Source organism: Capsella rubella, unplaced genomic scaffold (assembly GCF_000375325.1).
Source record: "Capsella rubella cultivar Monte Gargano unplaced genomic scaffold, Caprub1_0 scaffold_8, whole genome shotgun sequence".
Classification (NCBI taxonomy): domain Eukaryota; kingdom Viridiplantae; phylum Streptophyta; class Magnoliopsida; order Brassicales; family Brassicaceae; genus Capsella; species Capsella rubella.
The window spans coordinates 953,158-965,376 of NW_006238916.1; the positions used below are offsets into that span (position 1 = coordinate 953,158).

Genomic DNA, 12,219 nt, shown 5'->3' on the forward strand with positions numbered 1-12,219 from the left:
TGAAAGACTAAAGTATGATTTTCTTTATTTTATCATCAACAAGGAAAGAATATTTTATTCTGACACACACAAAAAAAAGCCCTTGCATTAAAGAGTTACCGTGGAATATAAGAAAGGAATGCATAATATAAGGACTGTACTAGGAAAAATAGAGTATGTAACAGCAAATATATATATAACATGGCAAGAGAGCATGAAACAGCAAATTTTGATACTTAAGATTTTTTCGAAAAAAAAAAGAGTAGTAACAATGCAAGTGATACCACCAGAAATAAAAAAGATCTTAGACAAATGGAACATCAGAGGACTTGTGATAATGTCTCTGTTGTTCCAAACGTTTCTCATCTTCCTCGCGCCGCTTAGGAAACGCATATCAAAGAAGTGGGTCGCTGCGGTTCTATGGACAGCGTATCTTTTAGCGGACTGGACCGCTAATTACGCGGTGTCTCAGATCACTAAGAACCAAGGGAAAGAACCAGAACCTGGTGATCCTCCAAAAAACAAGAAGCTACTTGCTCTGTGGGCACCGTTCTTGTTGCTGCATCTTGGTGGTCCAGACACCATAACCGCCTTGGCTCTTGAGGATAATGCGTTATGGAAACGTCATTTGCTTAGCCTCGTCTCTCAAGCGCTCGCAGGTAAGTAACATGTTGATACATTTTGGATATATAAGAAATATACAGTACTATACTTATGTACGTAGCATATATAGATAGACCACTTTTATCACTTATCAAGTAACAATATAGTAATTTAGCAAAAAAAAGAAAAAGTAACAATATAGTAGATTGCATGGCATCCATTAGCATATTACAATTATGTTAAATAGTAAATTAAGCTTTTCTTACTAAATAATCAGTATGAGTTACCCAAGTGGATGGATCCAGTAGTAATCATCAGTCCTTAAATTAATCTTATAATTAACCAACATATATAAATAAAACTGTTAATAAAACCAATAATTTAAAATTTTATGTATCGCATAAGTTTTTTCTTATATATGATAGATGATTTAAAATAAGAGAAATTCCCTCCATTTAGATTTTAAGTTTTTTTTTTGTTCAAGATTCTTCAAAGAATACCCTAATTTGTTTTTTTTTGTTCAAAAATACCCTAATTTGTTTTTTTTCCAAAATATCATAAAAGTATTATTTTTATTAAATATCATAAACATAAAAATTGATTTTTGAAGGTTTAAATTTTCTTTTTTAGGTTTGGATTGACTATTTTATATTTAATGATATTGTTTTTAGAGGTATGGTCTAGTGTTTAGAAATTATTTTAAATGTTAAAGAATATAGTTTTAAATTAGTGGTATTTTTGAAAAAAAAAAAATAATTTAGTAGTATTTAAAAACAATATATAATAGTATTTTTGGAAAACATATATTCATTTTTGAGCTATTTATGACAATTCCCTTTTAATGATGTCTGTTTTCAGGTGTTTATGCGGTGGTGCAATCGATGGAAAATGTATTATGGCCACCAATCACACTGTTATTCATCACCGGAACAATAAAGTACGTGGAGAGGACACGAGCATTGTACTCGGCGAGCTTAGACAAGTTCAAAGACAGAATGCTTAAACCAGCAGACACTGGTCCTAACTACGCTAAGCTAATGGAAGAGTACGATTCCAGAAAAAAGTCAAACCTCCCAACTGAAATCTTCTTAACCGAAGAACCCGGCAAGCACGAGAGACCCCCGACACTCGTAAAACCCGACCGCGAATACTTAACCAATCTCGAAATCGTTCAATACGGCTACAAGTTCTTCGAGACTTTCAAAGGTCTTGTTGTTGATCTCATTTTCAGTTTCCGTGAGCGAGACGAAAGCAGAGATTTCTTCAAAAAGTTGAAACCTGGAGAAGCTCTTCGGATTATAGAGACCGAGCTCGGTTTTTTATACGAATCAATGTATACTAAAACCGCGATTCTTCATTCGAAAACCGGTACTCTGTTTCGGTTGATTGCGTTTGGAACACTTCTTGCATCTTTTTTTCTATTCCATCGTAGACCGCTTAAGTATGATGAGTTTCATGGAGCTGATGTTGTGATTACTTACGTTTTGTTTTTCGTTGGCTTTGCGCTTGATTTTGCCTCATTGGTCATTTTCTTGCTCTCGGATTGGACATTCGCTGTATTGAGACCGCTTAAGGATGACCCCGAGGAAGAAAAGAGCTCTATCGACTCTTTATTCAACTGGTTTCTCGAGTTTAGGAAACCGCAGTGGAAGGAGCATATATGCAACGGTAACCAGAGCCACGAGGTGCTCACAACGGGGTTTTTCTCACGGAGATGGTCAGGTACTATCTATGGTTTCAATTTCATCGGATTTTGTCTGAAAGCCAAAGTTTCAAGAATCCATCAGAAGAGAAGCTGCAACCTTTTCGTGTGGGATTCCATCGTTTTAGTATTCGATCGGGTAATCAGAAGCATCCAGATGTTGGTAGGATCGATCAAGGATGTTAATAGATCAATCAGAAGTGTTTTGAGGCAACGGTCTAAGAAAAATAAGATGTTTCGTTACACAGTTTACGCGGTATACCTAGTGCTTTTTGCGGGTATTCCTGAAGTTTTCGCGGTTCTTTGGGGCTACATTGATAGAATCTTCAGTGTTAAATCTTATCTAGACGAGATTAGGTTCATATCGAGAGAGCCTTTGACAAAGAATCAATGGGAATTCATATTCTACGAGCTCAAGGATAAGTCCGAGTTTGCGGAAAAACCTGAAGACGCAAAGAAAGTGTCTTGGGCGAGAGGAGAATGGGCTTTACGGGATACAAAACTGGTGGAAGTTGATAGATTAATGCTTTATATAGAGAATGTTGATTATGATCAAAGTCTCCTCCTTTGGCATATTGCTACTGAGCTCTGTTTCCAAAAAGAAGAAGGCGAAGAGATCAAGAATCTGAGCAGCGAAAGCTACGACGACCGCGAATTCAGCAAGATTATATCGGACTACATGATGTATTTGTTGATAATGCAACCGAAACTGATGTCGGAAGTGGCTGGAATCGGGACAATACGGTTCAGAGACACTAAAGCTGAAGCTGAGAGGTTTTTCAAAAGTAGGTATATCAAGGACTCGAGAGATATGAAAGGAGCGAGTGAGACGGTTTTATCAGTTGATAACAAGATTGAGCCAATGCTTGTGAAGGGAGACCGAAGCAAGTCGGTTCTTTTCGATGCGAGTATGCTGGCGAAAGAGCTTCAGAAACTGAAAGAGAGTAGGAACGGAGATGGGAAGTGGAGAGTGTTGAGAAAAGTGTGGGTTGAGTTGCTATGTTACGCAGCAAGTCATTGTAAAGCTACGGAGCATGTGGCGCAACTTACAAGAGGTGGAGAGCTTCTTAACTTTGTTTGGTTGTTAATGGCTCACTTCGGTTTAGCTGATCAGTTTCAGATCAATAAAGGAGATGCTAGAGCTAAACTCGTTGTAGGAAAGTAATAAATCTGTTTTTAGTTTTTTGTTAGTTTGTGTGTTTGTAATCTCTTTTGGCTCTATATCTAATTTCAAGCAATATTAATCAAATTTCGTTTGATTAAGCTAAGGACATAGATTGTCGACTCATCAACAGAATTGGCATTGATATGTTGTAAAAATAAAATCATATAAAACTGAAAAAAGAAATTTAATTCGAATCAAATTGTTATCCGCCTAAGAAAATTGAAAAATCTAGTTTACAACTACATAGTTCGTTTTGTCTAGTGTAACAACTTAAAAATGTTAAGTTTTAGCAACTAGATGTTTCTTTTGAACAACCAACCATATGTTTGGGAAAAAAAATATTTTATACCTCTACTAAGCTCATATGTTTGATTAATACCTAACTATATCAACATGCTAATTCATACCTCAACTAAATATTATTTCAAATTTACTACGCAAACTTATAAATTTGTGCAAAATCATACATAAGTTGTCACAGTGATAAAGAAACTATTACAGTTTGATGCTTTTCCTTATGTTTATAGAAGAAATACTTATTTCTACAAAAAAAAGAAAGACTTATTTTCTCAAAGCTTGGCTTACAAGGAATAATCTATGGTTCAGATTAACTTAAGGTTTAGAAACAAAAGTAAGGATTTAGAAGAAGTTGTTTAGAAGTCCATAAGATGGATTAAGTTTTTGGTGTAAAGATGAACCTATGGAACCTTTTAAGGGTCGTGTGTTTCACATGGGATACTTTGCTTCTTCACTTTTTTCCACACTGAAACTTTTCTTCTCCCATGATTCCATTTCTTTGTCCTAATGAGGAAGCAAAGAACAGTGTCTTTGGATGCTTTTCCTCTGTCTTCGTTCGATGACTATGAGAAGTTACCTACATGTTATAAAAAAAACGAAGAGTTTCTTGAGTTATTTTTTTATTCAGAAACAAAGGATCGGTCACAAGGTGTTCCATATAAGGTATCATGTTTCACCTATTCTTCTCAGAAATAAAGCTTTCTCTTTTTCTTTAGTTTTTGAATATTATTTGATTGTTGGAGACATTACAGTCCTTAGGACCATAAAGCTTGTTTCTTTATATAAACCATATGCAATTTTCTAGTCTTTTCATAATGGTGAATACATGTTATGTCTTTATATAAACCATATGCAGAGTCTTTTCATAATATAGTTAGTAACTTAGTATAAGGAACGTCTTATGGTTAGTTAGTCACCATTTTCTGAGACCTTGACTTGGTTCTTTCAAATATAGTCACATGGCTGATACATTAACTTTTAGGTCTGCAGTTGTTTATAAGTTTAACTAACTCCATTGACTCTCTGCTTTTTTTTTGACACAGAACAACTCTACACATCAAACGCAGTTACCATTCTGATCATGACGCATCAAGAATGTAACATCGATAAGATTATCAAATTCCTATCTGAGTTACAGACTTTGCTAAGTGTAATAGAAAAACCTCCATCCCAGAAAGCTACTGTTGACAACAATGAACAACTCACTGTTGGCAACAATGAACAACTAAGCGGAAGAACTGAGGAGAAAAGATCACCTTGGTGGGGTTGGATCAGAAAGAGAGTTAAAAAAGTTGGCAAGGTGAAGAAAGAGGCTTCAAACCATGCAAGTGAGAGTGGAGGCAGTCAAGGTGGAAGCAGAAGAAACGTGCGGACCATTGAGGAAGAGCAAGAAGATGCAGACCTAGAGATCCGGAAATTGCAGAGTGACATTCTTCAGATGATAACTGCATTTAGGAATTTGACTGAGTTTCAAACCCATATGAGCAAGTCATTGGAGCTTGATCTTCGTTCAGCTAAGTTAAAAGCAATACTACAGAAGACTGATTCAATCAGGTCTCGCTCTCACGATATCAAGGAAATCAGAAGAAAGGTCTTCACCCTGAAGTGCCAGATCCCATCATTGCTCCACAAACAATCATCCAGAGGGACAAGCATAACGGATACTCAAACCGCTGAGGAAAATGATAATATCAATGAGATCGGGAATGACATATACTTGCCCGGCCTCCATGTTCCTGAAGATTTCGAGTATTCCTCGGCTTTTGAAGAAGTTGTGGAGAAATTTCAAGGCCTTGACTTCCCTCAAAAGCTCTGCTTGCTGTCCTTTGCCGTGTTCCCGGAAAACAGAGAGGTTGAAAGGACAATGTTAATGTATTGGTGGATCAGTGAAGGTTTCATCAATTGTGATGATTCTGAAAACTCAGTATCAATAATTCTTGATGAATTCTCAAGAATAAAATTACTTGAGCCAGTAAAAGATGAGAGGAAACTGATACCAAGTAGCTATAGGATGGAGCCTCATGTGCATTCTGCAGTTATACACTTAGCCGAATCTGTAGACCTGTTTAAACTCTATAGTCCTAAAGGGAAGCGTATCATGGAAAAATCATTGAAGGAAAAGGTCTGCCTGGTAAGAGGTTCCTCGTTGCTACGAAAGGCAAAACCATCCGTAATGAAACCGGAAACGTTGAAGACGGTTTTCAATGCCTCTGAAAGGTACCCTGATTTCACATTCAAGTGGTTTCCTTTAATGAATTCACTAAGAGTGCTTTATTTGGGAAGATGGGAGCGGACTGCTAAACGTCACATTGAAGTTGAGAGCACAGAGTTTCTTAAAAATATGAAGACCCTGAAGAATCTGAGGCTTGCAAGTTTTCAAGGGATCTCGAGGATAGAAAAGCTCGAAAATTCAATTTGCGCACTCCCTGAGTTAGTGATCTTGGATCTTAAGGCATGCTACAATCTAGAGGTTCTTCCTAGCGATATTGGCTTGTTTGAGAAACTGATTTACTTGGATGTATCAGAGTGCTATATGCTAGATCGAATGCCTAAGGGGATAGCCAAACTCTCTAGATTACAAGTTCTGAAAGGATTTGTGATTAGTGAATCGGATCATGAAAATGATTGTGCAGTTAAACACCTGCTGAATCTGAGGAAGCTAAGCATAACTGTAAACAAAAATTCTTTCACCGTGGAAAGTCTGATGGAGTCGTTGACAGGCCTCAAGCAACTTGAGAGTCTGAAAATTGGGTGGGGGTTTCGATTTCGTCAAGATGGCCAAAACGGAGAAAAGATTGAAGAAACTAATGAAGCAGGTGAAAAGGATAACCAAGGAGGTTCTGAAACAGAGAAGAAACTCAAAGACATGATGGAACGAGATGATGAACAAGTGAAGAAGAAGGGACAGGCGAGCGGGGAGAAGAAAGAAGAGATAGAAGAAACGGGTAAGCAAGAAGATGGAGTTAGTAATAAGAAAGGAAGTGAAAAAAATGAAGAGGCTGATCTAGAAGAAGGGAAGAAGCATGATGAGGAAAAAGCAGAGACTTTAAAATCTGACAAGGTTTTAGAAGAAGAGAAGAAGACAATTCCTTCCCCAGAGGTAACAGAGACGATCCAGAACAAGCCAGACAATCAAAAAGGGAAAAACAAAGTGGAAGAGGAAGGAGATGCAAATAAGGGGAAGGCTGATCAGGAAGAAGGAAAGAAGCAAGATGATGCAGAGACATCGAAATCAAAAGGTGGCGAGGTAGAAAATAATACAAGTCCTTCCCAAGAGGCAACAGAGACGATCCAGAAGAAGCCAGATGATGAAAGCAAAAAGGAAAATGAAAAAGATAGAGACAAAGGGAAAGCTGATATAGATGAAGGAAAGAAACAAGATGATTTAGAAGCTACTAAATCGAAATCAGACAAAGATGTTGAGGGAGATGAGAAGATAAGTCCCCAACGAGATGAGGTAGAAGCTACGAAATCGAAATCAGACAAAGTTGTTGAGGGAGATGAGAAGACAAGTCCCCAACGAGATGAGGTAGAAGCTACAAAATCGAAATCAGACAAAGTTGTTGAGGGAGATGAGAAGACAAGTCCCCCACAAGAATCTAAAGAGACGATACAGAACAAGACAGATGATAAAAATAAAGCGGGAAACGAAGGAGATGGGGACAAAAGGCAGGCTGATTCAAAAGAAGGAGCGAAGCATGATGAGGTAGAAGCAGGGATCTCCAAATCAGACGATGGTGTTGAAGGAGTTCAGAAGCCCAGTCCTTCCCAGGATGATCACAAAGAAACTAAAGTGCAGGAGAAAAGAGATGGAGTTAAAGGAAACGCTGATCTAGATGAAGGAAACAAGAAAAATGAGGTAAAAGAAGAGAGCACAAAACCAGACAAGGTTATCGAGGGAGATGAGAAGAAAAAACCACCACAAGAATCGAAAGAGACAATCCAGAGCGAGACAGACGATCACAGTGAAATTAGCAAAGTGCAGGAAAATAAAGAGGGAGTAAAGAACGAAGATGATATAAAGAAGCTTGATGGTGGGGAAGCAAACACTGAGAAGTCACACAAAACCCTTAAGTTTGGTAAGACAGTGAGTTTTGCAGAAAAATCCAATGCGAAGAAGCCAGATGATCTGAAAAATGACAATGCAATGGCGGAAGAGATTTATGAAACAGCATCACCATCCAGGAAATCAGGATCAAAACTGTTCAAGGCATTCGGAAACCAAACCAAGAAATGGGGAATAGGATTGCTAGAAAGTCAAGCAATAGATAATACCTCTAAACTTCCTTCTAGTTTGAAGAAGTTGGAGCTAGAATGTTTCCCTGAAAAGGACCCTCCGAGTTGGTTAAATCCCAAAGATCTTAACCATCTTGCAAAGCTCTCCATCAAAGGAGGAAAGCTTAGCGGATTCGGTGATGAACTTCCAACTGCAGAAAACCAATGGCAGATTCAGATCTTACGTTTGAAGTATCTGCATGAATTCAAGGTTGAGTGGAAAGATCTGCAAGAACTGTTTCCAAAAATGACACTTTTGGAGAAATATAAATGCCCAAAAATCGCATTCTGTCCCACAGATGGTAATGGAATCTGGAGGAAGTCACCAAATATGTGAGTATAAGCTGCATAATGGCAAGAGCCTTTGTAACATCTGTAGAGATAATGTGGCTATACACCCTGAATAAGTATACATTCCTGCTTATTGTAACTAAATCTTTATCGTAAAGCCATAGAATCACAAGATCGTTCAAAATAAATATAATGTTTGAGAAAACAAAAACAATCAAAACAAGGGTCTTATTCACCCAAACAAGATCAGAACACTCTGCCTGGGATTTTTACTGCAGGAAATATCTTAAAACAGAAACAGGAAACAGTAAAAAAAAACCAGCAAGATGATATTTCAAACCCGGCTGCTATTCAACACGCAACAACTTCAGACACACCCAGAACAAGTACGCAAAGGATTAAAGGAAACGATCCTGATGCTTAATACTGTGTAAGTGGATCTTCCTCCAGCTACTTTTATGATCTTCATTCTTGTGGTGATGCATCACTGTGCTCAACCATAACGTAGTCCTGATACACGCAGTTTACAATGGTAAGATGAAGCTGAAAAGAGACAAGATTTGGTGCAAGATGACTTAAGCACCTACGACCTGCAAAAGGAGAGAAAATATGATGCAACTAATTTTTGACAATTTCGACTTCTTAAGTTTCCTCTTCTGATATATGCTTTAGTGTGCTAGAACTCTTTCTTTCTGATGAAAAACTATAAGAAAAAGAAAAGACATGCATTGATGGTCCTATATGTACACTGGAGAGGTGATAGAGTAGAAAGATGTAACTTACTCCGAAGATTGGGCAATTGTCGGGTTTTACTGTCAGATTAGTGTGAGATGACACTTCGACTCCTTTAACAACTTTCTCCAGGTTCTCACAATGCTTTACATTCAGGAATTCTAGGCTGCTAGGCATCTCCGAGAAAATTGTTTCGATTTTCGGGCAACAATCTAAGCTTAGGTTCTTCAGATTCTCGAAGCTACGGGCACAGCTTATTGTCTCCAATGATGGAAGATTTGTAATCGACAAAGTCTCCATTGATTTCAAGTGTTCTTCATCCACACCAGAGAAAAGGTCTTTTATTTCAGTGCACATCCTTAGCCAGCAACCCTTCACCGATTTGGTCTTGTTAAAGACAGATGTGAGCCTTGTAGGAGTACAGTCCACAAAAGACACAAACTCAGCATTAGCTAGTGCGGTCTCATCTAGCTCATTAGTTTCATTGATCTCCATAACTTCCTGTGAACTTTCGGAATCAACAAGTGATGATAGTGTATTCTTATACAGAGCCTTCTCTACGGGGACTTGGAGAAGACGTTCCTTGCTGGCATCTCCCTTCTCAATACAATCACTGGCGCGAGGTTCAGCTGATTGAATCTCTCTTGTTTCTTCTGAGATTTCTTGGGATGCAACAACTGCATCAGAGGAGCTAGGATTCTCAGATATCTCACTTGAAATTTTCATCCTTACTTCGTCCCAATCCTTACCTTCAAAAGGCCTTCCATCTGCCAGAATAATAAGCTTTACACAATGGATTTTGCTGTCCTTTGGCAATTCTGGTGTCCCCACTTTGGTTCCACGGAGATTCACAACACGTAAGTAAGACATGTCTTCAAATGATCCCTCGATCTTCGTCAGTTTGGTACTGCCTGAAACATCAATGACTTCGAGATTTGTGAGTTTCTGGATGTTTGGGATAGTATCTAGGTTGATACAATCCCGTAGGAGAAGTTCATTGAGACTGGTCAGCTCCTCGATGGTGGTAGCCAACTCGCTAAGATTAGTTCCTGAGAGATCAAGACTTTTGAGTTCATGCTTATCCTCGAAGCACACTTCAAGCATTTCCACTAAGCTCGTAGTGCCAGAAAGATCAAGAATTTGCAGGCCTGACAAGGGCTTCAAACTAGGCAATCTTCTCAATTTGCTACAGTTTCGCAACAAGAGCCGAGTCAAGGAGTGAAGCTTTTCACCCACCGCAGAGTCCTGGAATATTGGCAGTCGCTCTATTTGGCTCTCCGAGAAGTCAAGAAGCTGAAGTTTTTTAAGAAGATAAAAGTTTTTGTTTTTGCTTTTGTCTTTATTCGCACTGTCTGTGTTGTCGAAGCACGTTTTAAGCCCACGAGCACCAGAAATATCAATAACCTCAAGCTCTTTTAGTTCCTGTATGTTTGGCAAATCTTTCAACAAAGGGCAATCTTTGATGATGAGACAGTGAAGTTTCGTCAGTTGAGATATGCTGGGAGGGGATGATGTGATCTTAAGCTCAGAGAGGTGAAGACTTTGAAGTTCAAGAAATGATTTGAAAAATTCAGGAGAGATTCCCTCAAGGGAGCTGGCACCAGAAACTTCAAGAGCATTTAGCTTTGTAAGAGCCTTAAGCTCTTCAATACTTGTCAGTAGATCACAGTCCCTAATTACAAGAACCCGGAGGAGTTCGAGATGGTCTGCAAAAGACGGGATAAGAGGATCTAGTGTGGGTTCAAAAAGACCAAGTACTTCAAGCTTCTTCAGCTTCTCGAAGTACTTTTTAGGATTTTCACGACGCAGACGATCTCCACTAACCAGAATCGTGGTAATATTGTCTGCTTTCTTTGCTTGCACTGTTTTAATCATATCATCTATCTGGGTGATTTTCCCAATACCTTTATCCTTGTCACCGCCATAAACTCTAGAAAATACAAGTCGAGATCTCCCGAAATGCCCTCGACGTCGAGGATCAATTAAATTACTCATTGTCATCTCCGGTACCACCACATTGTTTTCTTGTATCTTCAGCATTCCACGGTTTATAAGCTCCATCAAGATGGAATGACCTTCCTGGTAAGCCTTTTCGACAGACCTAACAGGATCAAAGTAGCCTTCAAGCATCCACTGTGTGATCAGGTCACGGTAGTAAACACAGCCACATTGCTTAAAGAAGTCCAAGCTATGCCAAAAACAATCCAAGATGGCACCCTTTGATGTGTCATAGGTTTCCAACAGCACATACGCAAGATGCAGGATTGGATTGACATTGCTCTCAGAAGAACCTGAATCAGACCGAACAGCCGAGAGAACCTTTTCTATCTTTTCTTTTAATTTTTTAAAATTTTCTGGATTGGACATGCTCAACCGTGTATTGCTCAGCATAATTTTTAGGGACTTGGCTAGCACGACGATTGCAGCAGGCGAATTCTTGCTTTTTGTCACAATGTCAGATATGCAGTGTGCAAAACTTCCCACGTAGCCTTTTGTGATAAGAAACATAAACAAATACTGCAGGCTAGTATCATTGATTGAGTTAAGTAAAGCCTCCGACACATCCGTTGTATGGAACTTGATTAGATCATCATAACACTTTGTAGCTGCCAGCGACACATCTTTAGTAGATGGGCCACTGTCCGTATCACGCTTTGTATCTTGTATGTTCTCCGCGGCTTGGTCCTTTGTTTTCCCCTTATTATCTTTGTCCTGTGACTGAGTACCCCCATCTGACACAATTTCGCAGTCTTTCTTTGCTCCCTCTAGCTCTTCACTTATATTCTCACTCTTTGCTCCCTCTTTCTCTTCACTTATATCCTCAGTCTTTGCACCCTCTTTCTCTTCACTTATATCCTCACTCTTTGCTTCTTCTTGCTCTTCACTTTTTGCTCCTTCTTTCTCTTCACTTCTATCCTCACTCTTTGCTTCTTCTTGGTCTTCACTTTTAGCTCCTTCTTTCTCTTCAATTCCATCCTCACTCTTTGCTTCACTTTCATCCTCACTTTCTGCTCCTTCTTTCTCTTCACTTCCATCCTCACTTTCTGCTCCTTCTTTCTCTAGAATCTTTGTTGATTAGACTAACTCAATATCGGTGGGGCTCAAAAAAATAAAAGAAGATAACAAAGACATAAAATAAATATCTATAATATAATGAATCCCAAGGTTTCGGCAT

At 38.7% G+C, this 12,219-nt stretch overlaps 3 protein-coding genes across 3 annotated transcripts in view; 2 read left to right on the top strand and 1 right to left on the bottom strand.

Annotated features, from left to right (window-relative positions):
- The first annotated feature begins 250 nt into the window (after window positions 1-250).
- On the top strand, window positions 251-3,472 carry LOC17876881. Its single transcript, XM_006279967.2, has 2 exons — window positions 251-638; window positions 1,441-3,472. Exons 1-2 carry the CDS (start codon window positions 251-253, stop codon window positions 3,447-3,449), a joined length of 2,397 nt encoding a protein of 798 aa, XP_006280029.1. The 3' UTR covers window positions 3,450-3,472.
- A 1,201-nt stretch (window positions 3,473-4,673) lies between these two features.
- Window positions 4,674-8,566, top strand: LOC17876757. Its single transcript, XM_006282279.2, has one exon. The coding sequence runs from the start codon at window positions 4,828-4,830 to the stop codon at window positions 8,356-8,358; it is 3,531 nt and encodes a 1,176-aa protein (XP_006282341.1). The 5' UTR covers window positions 4,674-4,827; the 3' UTR covers window positions 8,359-8,566.
- LOC17875979 (probable disease resistance protein At5g45510) overlaps window positions 8,426-12,219 on the bottom strand; it is a 5,159-nt gene continuing 1,365 nt past the window's right edge. The window contains exons 3-4 of the mRNA XM_006282335.2: window positions 9,096-12,103; window positions 8,426-8,822 (exon numbers count right to left, since the gene is read on the bottom strand). Of these exons, the coding sequence (XP_006282397.2) occupies window positions 8,778-8,822; window positions 9,096-12,103 (3,053 nt within the window). The 3' untranslated portion in view covers window positions 8,426-8,777. The remainder of the gene's footprint in view (window positions 8,823-9,095; window positions 12,104-12,219) is intronic.

Excerpts from the sequence above, each read along its gene's own strand:
- LOC17876881 (XM_006279967.2), top strand. The coding sequence starts at position 251 with ATGCAAGTGATACCACCAGAAATAAAAAAGATCTTAGACAAATGGAAC. Across the intron at positions 639-1,440 it reads CGTCTCTCAAGCGCTCGCAG|GTGTTTATGCGGTGGTGCAA; the intron begins GTAAGTAACATG and ends GTCTGTTTTCAG.
- LOC17876757 (XM_006282279.2), top strand. The coding sequence starts at position 4,828 with ATGACGCATCAAGAATGTAACATCGATAAGATTATCAAATTCCTATCT.